Consider the following 22,176-nt stretch of genomic DNA (forward strand, 5'->3'; position numbering starts at 1 on the left):
AATCCCCCACATAGAGTACATTCTGTGCCCTTGCCCTCCTCAGTGCTTCCTCCAAGTGGTGTTGAAGATAGAGGGGCACTGATTCATCAGCTGAGGGAGGGCAGTACGTGGTAATCAGCAGGAGGTTTCCTTGCCCATGTTTGACCCGATGCCATGAGACTTTCTGGGGTCTGGAGTCGATGTTGAGGACTCCCAGGGCAACTCCCTCCTGACTTCATACCACTGCCGCCACCTCTGCTGGGTCTGTCCTGCCGGTGGGACAGGACATACCCAGGGATGGTAATGGTGGTGTTTGGGACATTATCTGTAAGGTATGATTCCATGAGGGTGACTATGTCAGGCTGTTGATTGACTAGTCTGTGAGACAGCTCTCCCAAATTTGGCACTAGTCCCCCAGATTTTAGTAAGGAGGACTTTGCAGTGTCGACAGGGCTTGTTGTAGTTTCCGGTGCCTAGGTCGATGCCGGGTGGTCCGTCCGGTTTCATTCCTTTGAGACTTTTTAAGCAGTTTCATGCAACTGAGTGGCTTACTAGGCCATTTTAGAGGACATTTAAGAATCACCTGTACACCAGACCAGGTGAGGGCGGCAGGTTTCCTTCTCTAAAGGACATTAGTGAACCCGATGGGTTTTTACGACAATCATGGTCATCATTAAGCTTTTAATTCCAGATATTTATTGAATTCAAATTCCACCATCTGCCATGGTGGGATTCGAAGCTGGGTCCCCTGTGCATTACCCTGGGTCTCTGGATTACTAGTCCAGTGCCAAAACCACTACGCCACTGCCTCACCATAAATGCCGTAAAAATGGGACATGTCCTGTCTTCCCCCACCGCTGCGATGGGGCTCTTCGATGGATGCTGCACTCAGCATTTCAGGAGAAGCCAGGTTCAGAAAACCCAGCAAGAAATGTAGATTACTGTCAGGGCGTGGAAAAGTTCAAGCAGTGTGGCAGTCTGACAATTATTGCCGCTCTGTGCAAAATCCAGGCCATTGTCTTTCCTTTGATTGGTTATAGTACATAGTATCACATGTGAAGTCGTCCTACATCTTGACAGTTTTGCAGGCTGCCTATGATTCATAGAACCATTGGAGTGCAGAATGGGGGAAACTTGCCACTGTTCTGCTGTTGGACCTTCCTTGAACATTCCAAAGATCCTGAAAAATCTCAGTGGGATGGAATGATGTTTTTGTGTTTCATCCACGATTGTTACTATCCACAATAGATGGAGTTTTATTCCACGTAGGTGGAGTTGAACTTAAAACTTACAAGTGCTAAGAAAGTACTTCACCCTGGATGTGCTCAATTCTCTCACAATATTGCAGGGAGAGGATTTGTTTCATGGACACTTTTGCAGATTATCCATACTCATGACTTTAACAGAGGAACTAAGAGCCCTGCATGTTGGCTATACAAGCTAACTCCAGGACATTAATACTGTAACAAGTTTAGGCTTTTGCCTTAGATATTCTCCCAGGTGCTCATCACTCCTATGTGGAGTCGAAGAATCTTACATTTGGCCTGTGCACATTCTGCCCAATATCTAACTTTTAATGATCAATGAGTGGACATCTTTAGGATCTGAACTTGATGTTGTATCTACTCCTAAAGAGCTCCTCCAGTTCTTTTGAAAACAAACTGAGAAACACTTGATGAAACAAGGCCAGATACTAATCATTATTTCATGGCTAGCAAGTGAACAACCAACACAATTAAAATTTCACTTACTTCACTCAATCTCACATCTCTTCTTAAAAAACAAATGCTCTGTCTCTTTTTTGCACTGACTCTAATTTTGCCACGCATTTCTGTCTAGACAACTGTTACGGACTAATTCCTCCTCTCACTACCCGTCCATCAACACCAAGGTGTTTTTGATTTGCTTCCTCCTCTATAAACGGTGGCATATTTCCCAATCCCTCTCTTTTGGTGTGATCCAATTTCCTAATAATAACCCCACAGCAAACTCGAGATGGGATGAATTCAAAGGGTTAGTTTATTTACACACATTCAAAATGCGGGAGGAGGGTCACAATGTTGCCTCCTTTGCATTCATACAGTAAAAGAGGGGTAGAGAAAAGAAAGGTTTACAATGCAGAGAACACAGAGAAAAGAAATATTGTTGCACATGGGTTCCAAAGTCCAGAATCAAAGTCCAATGAGGTATTCCTTCTTGTTGGGCTGAAAATTAATACTGGATAAATCAATTTTCCAGTGGTGTTGACTTCACATGATGGGATAAGCAATGCAGAGATGAATCAGTCTTGTAAGCGATGATACAGAATTTCCAGCATAAACAGCATAGATGGTGCCAGATGTCAAACCTGGGCCAGAGCTCCTCGTCTGTGATGCTGCTCATCAGATGGTTAAAAAGGAAGACTGACCTTGGCAGTTCAGCAAGGAATATTACTGGTTCCACAGCCAGAGGCCCATGTCACATGGCTCCCACCTCTCCATACTATCTTTGACAAAGGACGTGTATCCCTCGCCTGGGTCCCCAAGATTGTAAAATGTCTTAACCACTAAGAATGGTAAGGAAGGTTGCGGGGGCCCTTTGTCTTAGCAGATGAGCAGACTCCTGTTGGCCAGTCTGGGTTATGAAATGCAGATGCCCTTTTATATCTCTTATTTGTATTTGAATTCCCCGATACTGCAAGGTAGCTTCTTTTGCTTGTGCTCATGAGCAGACATAGATTCAACCATTTTAGCTCTTTATCGAGTTTGAAATTTTTAGGGATAGCAATGAGCATATCTCTATATATGTTATATAAAAAATGAGATACATGGTGAGGTCCTAGTTCCTCTCACAACCATTCATTGCAGGTCTTGACCTTTTCTATTTTTAGTTTCCAGTCCCAGGCTAATATGCTATGCAGTCCTTTCCTCAAAACATGACTGTCTCTTGGACATGATTCCAGACAGATAAAGGCCAACTCACCAGCACTCTGTCAACCAAACTGATTACCCCATTTCCCAAGAGTATATTCAGCTATTCTTCACAGCCACTTCATGTGTGCCCACACAGGTAGAACCACATCCTTACAACGTTTGATAGGATTTGGCTCTCTACATTGGTACTGTTAATTGCTTAAGTCCCGTGGACATCCTGGATAATGGACCGGGTGAGACAATAGTTCATCATATTGTATCAATTTTTATCAGGCTGTTAGTTGTGACATTGTCCAAAGCTGCTCTACTGGTTTTAATACGCATTTTACAATTCCTGCGACCTGCGGTTTTCTTTCGTTTATCAAACCTGTGCAAATGCACAGCTATTGGGAATTTCCTCATGATTTATCCAGTTCTGCCAGCATAACCTCAGCAGAAGTTTAGCAGAAACCCCATAAATGTACATTAGCAGTATTTCTAAATAATTGCTGAACTTACAATGCCAGACAAAGACGAAGCCTCAAGAAAATTCACCCCATTGTTTTAAAACACAACCCGGAAACACAGCATAAGCCCAAACATCTTTCCAAGAAAAAGATTAACCAAAGCTTTCCAAGGTTTCCGAGGGTCACACACACCCCTCTGAGCCAGAAGGTTGAGAGTTCAAGTTTCACTCTAGGGACTTGAATACATAATCCAGGCCTACACTTCAGTGCAGTGCTGAGGAAGTGCTACACTGTTGAAGGTGTTGGATTAGATGTTAAAGACCTCCTGGCAGTATCTGAGGAAAGCAGGAAAGTTCTCCTTAGCGTCTTAGCCAATATTTTTCATTTTTAAAAAATCAACAAATTAGATTATGTGGTCATTATATCATTGTTTTTTTGAGGGAACTTTAGCTGCCATGTTTCACTACTTTACAATCATGACTACAATTCAAAAGTACTTAATTGCTGTAAAGCATGTTGGGATATCCTGTGGTAGTGAAAGGTACTTTATAAATTTGAGTTCTTTCTTACTTTTCTTAGCCCAGAGCCCTGTTGAGTAAACGGTTGTTACAATCATATTAATTATTCATAGAAAGTCCATCTTTAACACAATCAATCTAAAACCGATATGCACTAACTACAAGGGTTTCAGTGGTGAGGAAATGGAACATCTTTCCCAGTGTCACATTCAATGTCAGTAATTAGTATTCACAAGCCATGATGGGTCAGATGAGGATCTAGGTTGGCTCTACACTCTGGGTCAATGCCAGCTTAAAAGAGTGTCCCTTGCTGTACCAATCTATTGTTATTTCACACACACCATCACCCTAATGACTCTTCTGAGTTTAATAGCCAATTTAGTTTCACTGAATTATGAGCATTTTCTTTCCCAAGGACTTGTGACCACTTCAAACTGCTTCAATGCTGCCCAAACTGATTTCACTTAGGATTGTTGCAGGTGCAGGTTCCCCATCAGGGTCATATTTGAGCCTAGTTCCCAGAAGTGAAGTTGTATAAGTCAATGTTCCCAACCTCTTAAATGATCAAATCTTAGCTTATTCCGATTCATAGCAAAAGAAGGGGAAGTGAAACATGACACAATGTCCAGTGGCACCCTTCAAGTTGTGCCATCATTTCTATGACTCGATCTTAAGATTCCTTGCTTTGAAATTATGCCCTTTGCTTATATAGGAGGATTCTAACTGCCAGCAGGTTTCAGCTGGGCAGGAGGAAGGACAAGTGTCAACGCCTCTCCACAATAGCATTGGCTTGAGGCTATTTTAACACTGCAGTCTCACTTTCACCCTATCAACTAGCTGCCTGTGTCAAATTGTGACCAATGAAACATGATATCGCACACATTCAGGTCAGCTGAAGTGATATTCTGTCCCAATTCAGAAAGCTGTGACGGAACGTCTGCAATGGGGCATCCCCCATCACTTCCTCCTGTGAAACATTTTCCCAGGCAGCTAGTGCAATTGGCTGCTTCTCTGTCCTTAGGTTCACACAAGTTCAAAAGACAGCTGATGATCATTTCGTGACTTACAGCTCTAAATCATGAGAGCAAACTCAAGGATCTGGATCTGGCTGTAACAAGGACACATTGAAATTAGCTAAAGATGCAAAATTTTCCCTTGCACCAATAATAAAAAAACTGATATAGTGGCCCCTCTAATGAGCACGTAAAAGCTACCACGCTCCCATATTCAGAAAATTTAAAAAAGACAAGAGAAAATATTGAATGAAAATGTATCAAGTATTTAAATGTTACCTTTATTTCTAAGCAGACATTTGAGTTAATACAAAAGCAAAATACTGCAGATGTTGGAAGTCTGAAATAAAAACAAAAATCGCTGGAAATACTCAGCAGGTCGGGCAGCATCTGTGGAGAGAGAAACAGAGTTAACATTTCAGGTCCAGCTGACCTATGACCAGAACTGGTTAAAGATCATCTCAACTTGAAACATTAACTCTGTTTCTCTCTTCGGATGTTTCCTGACCTGTTGAGTGTTTGCGAGCATTTTTTGTATTTATGTCTGAGCTATTGTTCACATTATTATTTTACTGTTAGTATTCCAATAATGTTTCTATCCTAATGTTTGAGAGGACAGATTGTTATGTTTCAGTGCCACAGTGTATGAGATTTAAGCAACTAAAATCAATCAGTCCAAAGCTTCAGGAGAATCCTAGAACTTGCCAGTAATTTCACCTTCTTGACAATGCTGATAGATTGCTGGCTGCATGCCAGAGAAAGCAGTATCAGTTTTTATTTTTCAAATCTTGCCATATAATTTCATAACCCCAGCCTATCGAATCTTTCCTCATAGCTGCAATTTTCAAGCCCTGGCAAGATTCTTGTAAATCTGCTCTGTACTCTCTCTAGAGCAATTATGTCCTTCCTGTAGTGTGGAGACCAGAGCTGTACACAAAATTCCAGCTGTGGCCTAACCAGTGTTTTATACAGTTCTAGCATTACATCCCTGCTTTTGTATTCTATACCTCATCCAATAAAGGGAGACATTCTATATGCTTTCTTTTCCACCTTATCCACCTGTCCTGCCACTTTCAGGGACCCGTGGACAAGCACACCAAGGTCACTTCCTCTACTCTCTCAATATCCTCCCATTTATTGTGTACTCCCTAGCTTTGTTTGCCCTCCCCAAATGCATTACCTCACACTTTTCTGGATTGAATTATATGTCGCTTTTCTGCCCATTCAGCCAAACCATTGATATCATTCTGGAGACAGCAGCTATCCTTTTCAATTTCAACCACAATTTTAGTGGCATCTGCAAATTTCCCAATCATGCCACCAATATTTAAGTCCAAATCATTAACATATACAACAAACAGCAAGAGTCCGAACACTGAGCTGTGTGGAACACGACTGGAAATCATTTTCCATTCTCAAAAACATCCATCAACCACTACTCTTTGTTTCCCGTTGCTGAGCCAATTTTGAATCCAACTCACCATGTTCCCCTGTATCCCATGGGCTTTTACTTTTCTGACCAGTCTGCCATGTGGGACTTTGTCAAATGCCTTACTAAAATCCATGCAGACAACATCCACTGCACTACCCTCATCAATCCTATCATTACTTCCTCAAAAAATTCAATTAACTTAGTAAGACACAACCCCCTCCTAATAAAACCATGCTGATTGTCCCTGATTTATCCGTTCTTTTCCATGTGACAGTTTGTCCTGCCTCTCAGAATTGCTTCTAATAATTTGCCCACTACAGAAGTCAGACTGACCAGCCGATAATTACTTGGTCTATTCTTTGCGCCCTTTTTAAATAATGGTACAACATTCGCAGACCTCCAATCCTCTGGTACTTCACCTGTATTTAGTAAGGATTAGAAAATGATCCTCAGAGCATCTGTTATTTCCACCCTAGCTTCCTTTAACAGCCTGGGATACAATCCATCCAGCCCTGGCGATTTATCCACTTTCGAAGATGTCGACCCTCCAGTACACCCTCTCACACGATACTTATTGTATCTAATATTTCACACTCCTCCTCTTTAACCGGAATATCTGTTTCATCCCTCTCCTTAGTGAAGACAGAGACAAAGTACTCATTGACAACCCTGACCACATCTTCAGCATCAGAGCACAAGTTACCATATACATCTCCGATCAGCCCTACATTTTCCTTAGTCATTCTTTTGCTCTTCATGTACTGGTAAAATAAAATAGTGGTATTGTTGCTGGACAAGTAATCCAGAGACCCAGGGTAATGCTCTGGGGGCCTGGGTTTGAATCCTGCCATGGCAGATAGTGGAATTTGAATTAAAAGTCTTTGACGACCATGAAGCCATTATTGATTGTCTTAAAAACCTATCTGGTTCACTAATGCCATTTAGGGTAGGAAATCTGTTCTGGCCTACATATGACTCCAGGTCCACAGCAATGTGGTTGACTTAAATTCCCTCTGAAATGGCCTAGCAAGCCATTAAGTTGTAACAAACTGCTACAAAGTCACAAAAAAGGAGTGAAACCGGCGGACCACCCGGCATCAACCAAGGCATCAGAAATGACAAAGGCAATCTCAGCGCTGTCGGCCCTGCAAAGTCCTCCTTAGTAACATCTGGGGACTAGTGCCAAAATTGGGAGAGCTGTTTCACAGACTGGTCAAGCCATAGTCTGACATAGTCATCCTCATGGAATCATACCTTCCAGATAATGTCCCAGCCACCACCATGGGCAGGACAGACCCAGCACAGGTGCCGGCACAGTAGTATACAGTGGGAAGGGAGTCCTCAACATGGACTCCGGACCCCATGAAGTCTCATGGCATCAGGTCAAACATGGGCAAGGAAACCTCCTGCTGATTACCACATACCGCCCTCCCTCAGCTGACGAATCAGTGCTCCTCCATGTTGAACACCACTTAGAGGAAGCACTGAGGGTGGCAAGGGCACAGAATGCACTCTGGGTGGTGGACTTCAATGTCCATCAACAAGACTGGCTCGGTAGCACCACTACTGACCGAGCTGGCCGAGTCCTGAAGGACATAATTGTTAAATTGGGTCTGCAGCAGGTGGTGAGGGAACCAACAAGAGGGAAAAACATACTTGACCTCATCCTCACCAACCTGCCTGCCACAGATGCATCCATCCATGACAGAATGGGTAGGAATGACCATCGCATAGTCATTGTGGAGACAAAGTCCTGCCTTCACATTGAGGATACCCTCCATCATGCTGTGTGGCACTACTACCATGCTAAATGGGATAGATTTCGAACAAATCTAGCAATTCAAGACTGGACATCCATAAGGCACTGTGGACCATCAGCAGCAGCAGAATTTTACTCAAACACAATCTGTAACCTCATGGCCCAGTATATCCTCCACTCTACGATTACCATCAAGCCAGGGGATCAATCCTGGTTCAATGAAGAGTGCAGGAGGGCATGCCAGGAGCAGCACCAGGCATACCTAAAAATGAGGTGTCAACCTGGTGCAGCTACAACACAGGACTACTTGTGTGCCAAACAGCATTAGCAGCAAGTGATAGACAGAGCTAAGCGATTCGACAATCAACAGATCAGATTTAAGCTTTACAGTCCTGCAGTCCTACAGTTGTGAATGGTGGTGGAAAATTAAACAACTCACTGGTTGATGAGTCTCCACAAATATCCCCATCCTCAATGATAGGGGAGTCCAGCACATCAGTGTAAATGATAAGGATGAAGCATTTGCAATAATCTTCAGCCAGAATTGCCAAGTGTATGATCCAGCTCGACCTCCTCCGGAGGTCCCCAGCATCACAGATGCCATTCTTCAGCCAATTCGATTCACTCCACGTGATATCAAGAAATGGCTGAAGGCACTGGATACTGCAAAGACTATGGGGCCTGACAATATTCCAGCAATAGTACTAAAGACTTGTGCTTGAGAACATGCTGCCCCCCCCTAGCCAAACTGTTCCAGTACAGCTACAACACTGGCATCTACCCAGCTATGTGGAAAATTGTCAGATGTGTCCTATACACAAAAAGCAGGATAAATCCAATCCAGCCAATTACTGCCCCATCAGTCTACTCTCGGTCATCAGTAAAGTAATGGAAGGGGTCATCAACAGAGCTATCAAGTGGTGCTTGCTTAGCATTAACCTGCTCACTGATGCCCAGTTTAGGTTTTGCCAAGGTCACTCAGCTCCTGACCACATTACAACCTTGGTTCAAATATGGACAAAAGAGCTGAACTCCCAAGGTGAGGTGCGAATGACTGCCCTTGATATCAAGGCTGCATTTGACCATATGTGGTATCAAGGAGCCCTAGCAAAACTGGTGTCAATGAGAATCAGGGGGAAAACTCTCTGCTGGTTGGAATCATACCGAGCACAAAGGAAGATGGCTGTGGTTGTTGGAGATCAATCATCTCAGCTCCAAGACATCACTGCAGGAGTTCCTCAGGGTAGTGTCCTTGGCCCAACCATCTTCAGCTGCTTCATCAATGACCTTCCTTCCATCATAAGGTCAGAAGTGGGGATGTTCACTGATGATTGCACAATGTTCAGCACCATTCGCAACTCCTCAGATACTGAAGTAGTCCATGTCCAAATGCAACAAGACGTGGACAATATCCATGCTTTGGCTGACAAGTGGCAAGTAACTATCGCACCACACAAGTGTCAGGCAATGACCATCTCCAACAATAGAGAATCCAATCATCCAGCCTCGATATTCAATGGCATTACTATCACTGAATCCCCCACTATCAACATCCTGGGGGTTACCATTGACCAGAAACTGAACTGGACTAGCCATATAAATACTGTGACTACAAGAGCAGGTCAGAGGCTAGGAATTGTGCGACCGGTAACTCATCTCCTGACTCCCCAAAGCCTGTCCACCATCTACAAGGCATAGGTCAGGAGTGTGATGGAACACTCCCCACTTGCCTGGATGAGTGCAGCTCCCACCACACTGAAGAAGCTGGACATCGTTCAGGACAAAGCAGCCTATTTGATTGGCCCAGATCCATAAACTTTCACTCCCTCCACCGCCAATGCACAGTAGCAGCAGTGTGGACCATCTACAAGATGCAGTGCAGGAATTCACCAAGGCTCCTTCCACAGCACCGTCCAAACCCACAATCACTACCATCTAGAAGGACGAGGGCAGCAGGTAGATGGGAGCACCACCACCTGTAAGTTCCCCTCCAAGTCACTTACCATCCTGACTTGGAAATATATCGCCATTCCTTCACTGTTGCTGGGTCAAAATCGTGGAACTCCCTTCCTAACAGCACTGTGGGTGTACCACACCATATGGACTGCAGTGGTTCAAGATAGCAGCTCACCACCACCTTCTCAAGGGCAACTAGGGGTGGGCAATAAATACTGGCCCAGCCAGCGAAGCCCACATCTCATGAATGAATAAATTTTAAAAAGCATATACAGGTTGGAAGCAAGTAGAGTTGAGGCCACAATCAGATCAACCATGATCTTATTTAATGGCGGTGCAGGCTCGAGGGACTGAATGGCCTACCCCTGCTCCGAATTTGTATGTTTGCACGTTGCCCACTTACCAGCCTCACCCATCTCAACCCACTACCCACTTACCCACTTTCCTCACCCATCCTATCTACTTTATCCACTTACTCACTTACCCACCCCACCCTCCTCATCACCTCTCCCCACCTACCCACTCATGCACTTTCCCGCCTCACCCATTTAGCTCATCCACCTACCCGCCCTACTGCCCTACCCACCTACCCATTCACACACTCATCAGTTCACTAACATTGAAAGACTGGGCGTTTAAACTGACTAGCTAGTGCCGTAAAAGGGGGTTGTGTCCTATCTTCCCCTGCTTCGCTCCCGGAAGGAATCTGTGCTGTGCATTTCTGGGAAAGCTGGGCTCGGAAGGTCCCGGACGAAATATGGAGCAGCGTCAAGTCTGCTTTTATTTACATTTACTTGTGCAGCGGCAATCCCACGATCATTGCCGCTGCTTGGGAGACCTGGGCAATTGTCTTTTCTCCAACCTTCTGTTGCTGAAGGAGACTGTGTGATCCAGTGATAAAAACAAAAAACTGCGGATGCTGGAAATCCAAAACAAAAAAATAAAAAATAGCATTGGCGGAGAAGAGTACAGTTGACGTTTCGAGTCCTCATGACCCTTCAACAGAACTAAGTAAAAATAGGAAAGGGGTGAAATATAAGCTGGTTTAAGGGGGGCGGGGGTGGTTGTTCAACACCTCTTTGTTCTTTTGTCTGTGACATCTTTTGGTTATCTCCTCCTATCACTGCTTGCTTGACCCAACAACTACCCCCCCACAACTTCTCTCCCCCCCGCCAACCCCTTAAACCAGCTTATATTTCACCCCTCTCCTATTTTTACTTAGTTCTGTTGAAGGGTCATGAGGACGCGAAATGTCAAGTGTACTCTTCTCCGCCGATGCTGCCAGACCTGCTGAGTTTTTCCAGGTATTTTTTATTTTTTGTTGTGTGATCCGGTGGTTTACCTACATCTGCTTCTTTTCTTTGCAATTGAATCCTTGCTGAGGGTATCCCTTGCTTGAACCTAGATATCATAGGGATATCTGGCCAGCCGGTGAACTGTCCTTAATCACGTCCTTATCTGGGGCTGAATTTTTATGAAGGTCCAGTTCCCTGGCCTCTGATTAAATCTGCAGCCACTGGTGTCCACATACGTACATTTTCCAGGATGAAACAATTTACCATCTCATTACATAGAGAAAATGCAGTCCACAGTGCCAAAGTGATCAAGGGACAAATCCCCGTATGGTTCTACCCTCCATCACACATGGATACTGATGCTAAGTGTAGCACTGAGATCAGCTGAATCAAAATGAGGAACAAGCCTGGCCTTTTCCTGTCTCAATTCCACTTGTTTGCATTTTCAAAACTGTGCTGCTGGGGGCGCGTGAATCCCTCCGGTCAATGAGTGCAGAACTCTAATTCTTTTCAAATGTCCAAATGTATTTTGAAAAGATTGATAAATTGTATAAATATTTTTTTGCTATTGTTGTTTATATTATTCAGAAGTTTGAAGAACCTTCTGGAAAATCAGAGAGTAAAACAGCTTTCTATCAAGCTCTTCAGAATGCGCTGGGAGGAGAAACATCAAACTCACTCATCAAGGATGCAGCCACTTGGTTTTACGCACTACAGCATTCGCTGGCTGACTACTCTGCCTTCTCTAGGGCTTTGGAGAATGCCACACGGTAAGTGCATTGTGTAGAACATAGATAATCTTTCACACCCTTGTTGGTTTCATGGGGCTTTTAAGGGGAAGGTATAAGCAGACACTGTCACATAGGACATTTCATATTTAAACTGATAGGGCTAGATTTTTGCCAAACGCCCTTTAACAATAGAGGCCGGGATCTGATTTCAGGAATCCCGATCCCATTCCCGGGATGATTTTCAAGAGTGCCTTTTAAGGGTGCAGGCTGATTCATGTTGCGAATCCACACCCTGCACTCTCGACTTGGTCAGCTCCGTTGGAGTGATAGGCATGTTGTGTTCTTCAGGATTTTCATGGATTCAGGCTAGCTTTCCAAAGAGTCGTGGTTCATAGCGTCTCAGAGGTGTCAGGAACATAGTCTGTAGAGAGGGTTTTCGAAAGATAAATTCAAAAAGTCCCCTTCATGCCCCCAATATCCCCCAAACATCCACTTTAGCCCCTCGTGCCCAGCCATGTGAAGCTATGCACCTCAAACATCCCCTGTGGCTCCTCATGACTCCCCTGCCAAGCTATGCACCCCAAGCATCCCCTATGGCATCGCATTCCCACTATGCCAAGCTGTGCTCCCCAAAACAACCCTATGGCCCCTCATGCCAAGCTATGACACTACCATGCCCATTCACCCACCATTCAGTTTATAGAATCATTGAACCATATAGTGACAAAAAGTGTACCTTTTTTTAAAATTCATAATTGATAACTTCCTACTTTCTTTAAAAAAAAACTAATTTTTACTATAGCCCAATAAAAATGTCAATCATCCAGACCCTTTACAGTATTAATGGCAGAAACTCCAAGTACTTGAAATCTCTTTATCTCGTGTTAGTAAACATTGTGAAATTGACAGAAGAGATCTGAGAACCAGAGCTGTCAATCAAGCAATGTTTTTTCTGGGGCTCAGATGTTTTACTACTGTCATGGATGCCTGGCCTCTCAGCCAAGAATACATAATGAGGCTTGGCTGACAGTCCAGAAATCCATTAGCTTATTGAAACATCTGAGCTCCAGGGAAAACATTATTTGATTGACAGTTCTAGCTCTGATCTATGCTGTCAAATTTACAATGTTTTTTATACAAGATGATGAGGTCATATTCTGCCTAATATTTGATTTTTGATACAGAGCTACTGCTAACAGTACCTGGCCACTTATGCCCCTTGAAATACCTAGGGATGACTTTTTAGGCACTTGTGGGGGCAAGTTAAATTGCAGGTGTGCCCAGAAACTTACCCACTCTGAAGAGGTCACAAGTTCCTCAGTGAACTAGGGGGGGGGCAGCAACCTAAACGACTGCAATGAATTGATTGTTGAGCTCAATGTAAAACTCATTAGTAGCTTGGGGAGCAACAGTTAGCAATTGACAAGTACGAGAAACACAAAGGGTCTGGGACACTTTTGACCATAGTTGTCAGGAACACAGCGAGGAGCCATTAGTGCTTATGACCGCAATGTGAAAAAGCTGCATAAAAGGTGAGTGTGAAACACAGTTGTTTAGGCAATGGCATAGAGCTGCCTTCGCTGGAGCTGAGAGGCCTGATTTTGTGAGGAGAGCTCATGAGAGGAACATGAGGCTACTAGCAGCCTTGGTCACCCCTTGGTCTGGCTCAGTGAAGCTCTTCTTCCAGATGGTGGGAAGAGTATAGTTCTCCTAGTCACCGCAGCCTAGATGAGCCTCAAGAGAGATATCAGTAAAATGTGGGGCCACCCAGGGATGGCGGCTCAAACCACCGCTGACCCCCTGCTTTCCCAGCTCATCTATTTGTCTAGGCAACAGCAAACCCATTCATGGCTGCCATTTGCTTTTTAAATTATCCTCCTGTGCCAGGCTCCCACCTTCCGCTCATGCCTGACGGCCCTAATTGGGCGCCAAGCTTGCCTCCGGGCCAAGTAGTGGCTGCCACTTTGAAAATTGCATCATGTCACCAAGTTGGCCCTATGTGGATAGGAGCCCAGAAATGTGTCGGATGTTGAGTTCTAGACCCTGAAATGAAATTCGTGGCCTACAGCCAGAATAGATGGGGTTCCATGGTGCCTGGGAGGGAGTAGTACCATTTTCATGATTTCAAACTGATGTGGTGGAAAGTTGAATTCACATTCTTTGAATGATTATCTTAGGGCTCTGGATTACTAGTGCCGCAACTAATAATAATGGAGTTGCTAAGAGGAATTTAAAACATGAAATGATACACTCTATGAAGCTGCTGCAAATATATAGGTTTTCTACCAGGTAGGAAACCTATATATTGGCAGGGTTGTTTTTCAAGACAATGAGAGAGGGGGCATTGTAAAGAAAATTCCCCTCCCTCCAGACTTCATTTTCCCGATGTGGCATCAGTGGTAAGGAGCCTAGCTTATTCAAGCAGGGTTCAGTCCATGACAATTGTGTTAATTGGTGTTTTTTAAACTAACCTCTTAATGTCATGTCTTTAAATAATGTAAAAACAATGTGGTTACTATAAATGCTGGAAGAATGTCAATAGCAATATGGTACAATCACCAGGAAACATGTTCTGACATAACTCTCCCCATGGCCAGATAATCTAGATATGTCTATACTTTAAATTTACTCTCAGATAGCAGAACGATTTACATTAAGCAATGATTAGAAGAGGTTGTATTCCACTTTTAAGAAAATGGAAAATTATCAAAGAATTACTTTTTCTAAAGCCTTTTTCATATATACTACTATCACTATAGGGTTCATCCGTTCTAAACAGTGTATAGAATGGGCATGGAAATGCCATTGTTTGCCATGAGGGGCATGAAAGGCCATAGGAGTTGTTTGAGGGCCATAGTTTGGCATGGGTGCGTGAGGGATCACAGGTGGTGCGTGGGGTGTGAGGTGGCATGGTTTTGGGGGTAAGGGCTAGAGGGCCTTACCTTTCTCTTTATAACTGGGACCAAGTCCCACTTCACAGGGTTTTTAAACAGCCCGCCTCCGTACCTGGCAGCCCCCGTGGCTGCCTCCAAACTTCCCAGGTCAGCTGGCCCAACTGCAGCCCATGCCTGCCACCCCACAGTGAAAATCCTATCCTTGCGAGCACTTTCTACTGAGGTGGGTGGCTGAGCCAAGAATTTTCCCAATTGCTGCTATCCGCCTCAAGGATGAAGATCATGCCATAGATGCATTTATCTTGATTATTTATTTATTTATATCTGAGCTTCAACACAACAATGGTTGCTAGATTTGACCGCCCATAGGCCTAAAGTCAGACTACTCACCAATATCATCTTGCTGGAGCAGGATTTTTAGACAAACACATCTTCAGGCATTATAGCATGAAGATCCTGAGCTAAATTAACTAATCTCACATGAAACTCAAGCAGCCAGAGGAAACCTGCAAGGTAAACTTGTTGGATTTCAAAACGCCATCCACACCAGTTTTTTTTTAATGTCACACTTTTCTGGTGCCAGCCATGGTTCAGTTGGTAGCTCTCTTGCCTTTGAGGCACTCCCGAGATTTGAACAAATAATCTAGGTTAACCTCCAATGCAGTACTGTGGGAGGGCTGCACTGTGAAAGATGCTGTCTTTTATTAAACCAAGATTCCACCTACCCTCTTAGATTCCAGAAAATATTTGATTGGCTATAAATTGCTTTGGGATATCCTGAGGTTTTGAAAGGTGCTATATAAATGCAAGCTCTTCTTGTTAGCAACTAATTGTAAATTATTGGGAGCATCTGTTTAAACTTTATGTGGTTCCTGAGGATCAATGGTACGGACAGGCTCAAGTGACTCATAAAGACTGGAAGGTTGGATACTCTTGCTGTGAAGCCAAAAACAGTAAAACTGATCCACATGAATAATCATTTCTTGCTCTATTATTCCAGGAGCTGAGTCTTGTCTGAAAATGTCACCTCCCTTAAAATGTTCATCCTCACTCTCTTTATGACTTTAGCTTTCCTGGACGATACACATTGGAATGTTTCCCAAACATTTTATATTGAGCCACAACCACATTGGAAAGCACAAGACAATCATGTTGGCCAGGGCTCCTAGCCTGGAAACTGTGTGGAGTCAGTCTCATGGCTCAGATGCTCTCAGCTGCAAATACACACAGAGATCCCACATTCTTATAAAGTGACAGGTTTATTTACACTTATTTACAACATCTGATGAAACCTTCAGAACTGATAGTACTTAATGCTAATATTGCATCTATGAGTTTTACTTATTTCTGGCTGTGCTAGGGTCATATCACTGTTTATGGAATCATAGAATTGTATAGTACAGAAGGAGGCCATTCAGCCCATCACGCCTTTGCTGGGTCTCTGAAAGATCTACCGACTGCTCCCACACCTCTGCTTTCTCCACTTAAGTTGGTTTTTTCTTCATTTCAAGTATGTTTCCAATTCTTTCTTGGAAATAACTATTGGACCTGTTTCCGCCACCTTTTCAGCCAAAGCATTTCAGATTTTAATGCTTCACTGAGTGAAAAATCCTCAGCATCCCTGTGGATTTTTTTGTCAATTACTGTAACTATGTATCCTTTGCTTTTTGACACTTCTGCCAGTGGAAATAGTTTGTCCCTAACTAATCTATCAAAACCTTACATTATTTTGAACACACCGCTAAGTCTCGCTGGAACCTTCTCTGCTGTAAAAAGAACAATCTCTGGATATCTAGTCTGGCCAGATCAGCAAAAGTCCTCATACTTGGTGCAATTCAAGTAAATCTCTGCACCCTCTTTAAGGCCCAGATATCCCTCCTAAAGTGTAGCACACAAAATTGGCCACAATACACTAGTTGAGCTCAAACCAGTGATTTATAAAGGTTCAGCATATCTTCCTTGCTTTTGTACTCTACACTGTTATTTTTAAAGTTAAAGGTCCTGTTCGCTTTGCCACCAACTTTATCAACTGTTTAGGGTTTTTTTGAGGCCATATTCTGCCTAATATTTGATTTTTGATACAGAGCTACTGCCAACTGTACCTGGCCACTTATGCCCCTAGAGATACCTAGGGATGAATTTTCAGTCACCTGTGGGAGTGGGTTGAAGTGCATGTGGGCCCAGAAACTCACCCGCTCCGAAGGAATCACAAGTTCCTCAGTGACATGTTTGGGTTTTAAAAGGGAGAACATGAGGGGGAGCCAGCAACCTAAACGACTGCAATGAATTGATTGTTGCGCTCAATGTAAAACTCATTAGTAGTATGGGGAGCAACAGTTAGCAATTAACAAGCACGGGAAATATGACCATAGTTTTGACCATAGTTGTCAGGAACACAGCGGGGAGCCATTAGTGCTTATGACCACAATGTGAAAAAGTTGCATAAAAGGTGATTGTGAGCCAGTTGTTTAGGCAATGGCACAGAGTTGCCATCACTGGAGCTGAGCGGCCTGATTTTGTGAGGAGAACTCTTGAGAGGAACATGGGGCTACTGGCATCCTTGGTCACCTCTTAATCTGGCTCGGTGAAGCTCTTCTTCCAAATGGTGGGAAGAGTATAGTTCTCCTATTCACCGCAGCCTAGATGAGCCTCAAGGGAGGTATCAGAAAAATGCGAGGCCGCCCAGGGACGGTGGCTCAAACCACCGCTGACCCCCTGCTTTCCCAGCTCATCCATTTGTCTAGACAACAGCAAACCAATAATGGCTGCCATTTGCCTTTTAAATTATCCTCCTGTGCCTAGCTCCCACCTTCCGCTCATGCCTGACGGCCCTAATTGGACACCAAGCTTGCCTCCCGGCCACTTTGAAAATTGCTTCACATCCCTACGTTGGCCCTGTGTGGATAGGAGCCCAGAAATGTGTCAGATGTTGAGTCCTAGACCCTGAAATGAAATTTGCCACCTAAAGCCAGTGGAATAGATGGGGTTCCATGGTGCCTGGGGGGGAGTGGTACCATTTTCAAGATCTCAAACTGATGTGGTGGAAAGTTGAATTCACATTCTCTGAATGATTAGCTTAGGGCTCTGGATTACTAGTGCCGCAACTAATAATAATGGAGTTGCTAAGAGGAATTTGAAACATGAAATGATACACTCTATGAAGCTGCTGCAAATATATAGGTTTTCTACCAGGTAGGAAACCTATATATTGGCAGGGTTTTTTTCAAGACAATGAGAGAGGGGGCATTGTAAAGAAAATTCCTCTCCCTCCAGACTTCATTTTCCCTATGTGGCATCAGTGGTAAGGAGTCTAGCTTATTCAGGCAGGGTTCAGTCCATGACAATTGTGTTAATTGGTGTTTTTTAAACTAACCTCTTAATGTCATGTCTTTAAATAATGTAAAAACAATGTGGTTACTATAAATGCTGGAAGAATATCAGCAGCAATATGGAACAATCATCAGAAAACATGTTCTGACATAACTCTCCCCATGTCCAGATAATCCAAATATGCCTATGCTTTAAATTTACCCTCAGATAGAAAAAAGATTTACATTAAGCAGCAGTCTTTCACATCTTAGAAATAATCAAAGAATTACAAAGAATTACTTACATTGCTTGATATTACGTAAGCAAATTCATCAGCCCTTTTGTGCATAGCAAGACCCCAAACACGAGATATGAAATAAAGGATCACATAGTGAGAATGATAACCAATCAAGCAGGGCACAGGCCCTCATCCAATCGGCAAAGGCACTCAGGCCAGTGCTAAATTATGAAGGATCTTTTTTTAAGTGGCCTCAAGGATAGGTCTCATTCCGATATTGAAGTGAGGCTTTTGCATTTATTTCCAACCCGGATTGGTAAATTTGTTTGCACTGGCTGGAGCTTGAGATGAGAACTTTGACTGGTATTTCCAGGAATGAGCAGCCTAACCAATTGTCCTTAAAGAGACCACTGGAGCACACTTAAAAAACACCCAAAACTTTGTTCATTTGTGGATTTGGAAAGAGCAGAAGGGCTGCTCCTGGCTCCACAAAGTGACAGTAGGCCGCCAGCACTCTTCATTAACTACCAACTCAACCCCCCCACAAATTCCATTTCTGATTGCACTCCCATCCTGGCTGGACTTATCTGCAGACCTCGACATGGGTCGAAACTGGTTACATCCCTATTGGCGAGTTGCATGGAGAAGCCCAATTGGCATCGCTGCACGCCAACAGAATCACACTCTATTTGAGCATTAAGGAATTTAATTCCCTTTGAATGCTTCAGTTGAATCTGCCTTCACAATACTCTCAGGCAGTGCATTCCAGAGGTTTCTTCAGACGTTCTGTGAATCACCCATACAAGTTCCGGCGGGAGATCAAAACAACTGCAGAAATTTAGGCTCAGGATCTTTTACCATCACCAAGTGTTTGTGAAGAAAAGAAAACTGGATCTGTTAGCCAAGATATTTTCCAGATCCATTTTTCCAGCAATGTTACAAATGATCATTGTACAATTGCCCAATGTTATTTCATTTGGCATCAATGGAAATAAAAAATGGGAGAGATTTAAAACAGGCTGCTGACGTGCTGTCACCTGTTTTATGTTATCGCACAAAGTTAGGATCTAACCAAATAGTTTATTTGGTTTCTACACTAAAGATATGATGGGATATATTTCAAAACACGTTTCCAAAATACGGTTGAAGCCTAAACACCAAACAAGTAGGCCAGGAGTTTTGCTCCGGAGTCAGGTAACAGGAGTTGGAAAATTTCCCAGCTATTCTTGCCTGCCTCGGAAGAAATTTACTCGAATGGCAGCAACTTCACTCCGGTGAGGGGTGTGGAATGGAGTAGGGGCCATCACCTCCAGATGCCTATTGGAGGCAGCCACACGGGTGGCCAAGTGCTGAGGTGGACTGTTTAAAAGGCTCACCTCGGTCCTCTGAGACTTCGTCCCAGTTGTTGTGTTAAACATTAGGCCTCCAGCCCTCACCACTCACCACCTCCCACACCCCCACCATTCTCCACACCCACTCTTCATGCCCCATCCATGCCAATTCATGCCAACCATACCGTCTACACCACCAATAGTTCATCATTATGTCCATGTCAACCCATGGCTTCATCAACCCCCAATGGCCCGACAGTACCTCCATATCAACACATGTTCCTCATCACCCCCAGTGGTCCCTCATACCCTCCAGGCCAACTTAATTCATCCTCCACAGCCTCTTTTGGCCTGATGCAAACTCATGACAACTCATGCAAACCAACCCACCAGCTTTACTCCTTTCACCCGCCCTGTGAGTTCACCCAGTATCTACCATGGGCAGAACTCAGGAGCCATGATGAGATGAAATAAATTAAAGTTCTAATTAGCTATTATAACCTTCACTGGTAAAAAACACTCCCATTCATGAAAACCCATCCAAACCATTTAAATTACCTCAAGTACTCAATCCCTTATAAAAACAGACTTCTAGTCATGACTCCACATCAAAGACAGCTAATCCTTTAATTACCTCTTTGAACTGTCAATCAAACTGTGAATTTAGGATTCTCTACTGAGATGATGATAAGTTGTGGAAAGCAGCCAAGCATTGATAATGACATAATGACAGCCCTTGGGGTAGTGTCAACAAGCAGCTATTATAACTGCTAGACCAGATTTTTTCAACTCTCACTTACACAGGTAGTCTATCTTTAAAATTTTTTTAAAGTGCTAGTGGTTTAAATAACTTCACAGCTTAAATCTTTTTACCACTCACTGACACAAGCAGCCTGTTTCTTTAGTTTTTTAAACAGCCGGGAATTTAAATAACTTCACAACATGATAGACCTGCAGATGTTAAGCATCCTTCAAGAGCATTTACGACTACTGTATAAATTCGCAACTCTCATGTTGCAGGTTAAGATCCTTGCTACAGTGAGAAAGGGGTTTGTTTGAGCTCAGCACTGAGTTTAAATGGCCCTGCTAAGTTCAGTTTTCCCTCATGTGAGAGTCACACCCCACTCCCTCTTCCCTACCAGTCAAATGGAGGCAGGACTTCCAGATCTGTGGAGGTAGCTTACCACAAGGATTGCAGTAGTTTGAAAAGGCTGCTCACCAACACATTCTCAGTGTCTCTGGGGCAGTTAGGGATGGGCAATAAATACCGGCTTTGTCAGCGGCGCCCACACTCTGGGCAGAATCTTGTTGAGGCCTGCCATTTTTATGGGTCCAAATCCGGGCCATAGAGTTTATTGACTTTAATTAGTGCATGGACTTCAAGAAGGTGGCCTCAATCAGCTTCTCAATGATAATATTGGCAGCCATGCCAGCAATGCCACAATCCAAGAATAAATATTTAAATGTTTTAGTAAATTAGCTTCTATAAGTTAAGAAAATGAACTTGGCAACTTCCTTCAGTGTAGATCAGGTGAAATAGAAATCTGCCAATTATTTTGGTGGCTTTCAGTATGTTTTGGCGTACTGTAAATGAGGATTGATATTTTCATTGTATGTAACAAGTCTAGCAGTTAGGCCGGGAAAGCAGCAACTGTTGTGGGGAAGCAGGAGTGGCAGTGATTGAGATTTAATTCAGTCATGGAAGCCGGGATCTTGTGCTCTTGGTGGTAGGAACCTTGGAGGTGGGAATGGCATTTACATAGGCAGGATGGTGGCCTGCCAGAACCCCGCGCCTTTCCGTCCTTGCCAGATTTAAGTTCTGGATGGAAAGGCCCATTGTTGACCTTTCTGCCCCGCCACCAGTTAAGGCCCTTAAGTGGCCAATTAATGACCACTTAAGGGCCCCGTTGCACACTAATAGTATTAACCCAGCTGCAGGAACAATAGTAAAGTAGTGTTGGATAACCTTAAAAAAGGTCTAGCAGCATTTGTAGTTCAAAATGTCCAACCATTGTGGAGCAACAACAGCGAAGTCTGTAAAATTCTGAACTGTTAAGGTAACAGAATAGAGTGCAGGACAGAGGAAGTCATCGTAAACTGTAGCGGGTTCTAGTCAGACCACAGCTTGTGTCCTGTTTCTGTTGAACTCACCAAGGCTCAGCACACACTCATGGCTTAGCAGCAATTCAGAGAGCAGTACTGATCCCATGGATTGAGGAAGCGCTATGAAGAAAAGCTGGAGAAATTTTGGGGTTGTCAGCTTTGATAGGAGTCGACTAAGAACTGAACTTCCGGAGGTACATAATTCTGCTATGCCATTTTCTATTTTAAGTTGAGAATACCAGTTCAAGTTAAAAATATGA

At 43.6% G+C, this 22,176-nt stretch overlaps 1 protein-coding gene across 1 annotated transcript in view; it reads left to right on the forward strand.

The window, feature by feature from the left end:
* The window catches only part of tg (thyroglobulin), a 443,647-nt gene that overhangs the window by 340,052 nt on the left and 81,419 nt on the right, over positions 1-22,176 (forward strand). The window contains exon 45 of the mRNA XM_078541245.1: positions 11,899-12,080. Within this exon, the coding sequence (XP_078397371.1) occupies positions 11,899-12,080 (182 nt within the window). The remainder of the gene's footprint in view (positions 1-11,898; positions 12,081-22,176) is intronic.

This window comes from Cetorhinus maximus, chromosome 4 (genome assembly GCF_964194155.1).
Source record: "Cetorhinus maximus chromosome 4, sCetMax3.hap1.1, whole genome shotgun sequence".
In the NCBI taxonomy this organism is placed as follows: Eukaryota; Metazoa; Chordata; class Chondrichthyes; order Lamniformes; family Cetorhinidae; genus Cetorhinus; species Cetorhinus maximus.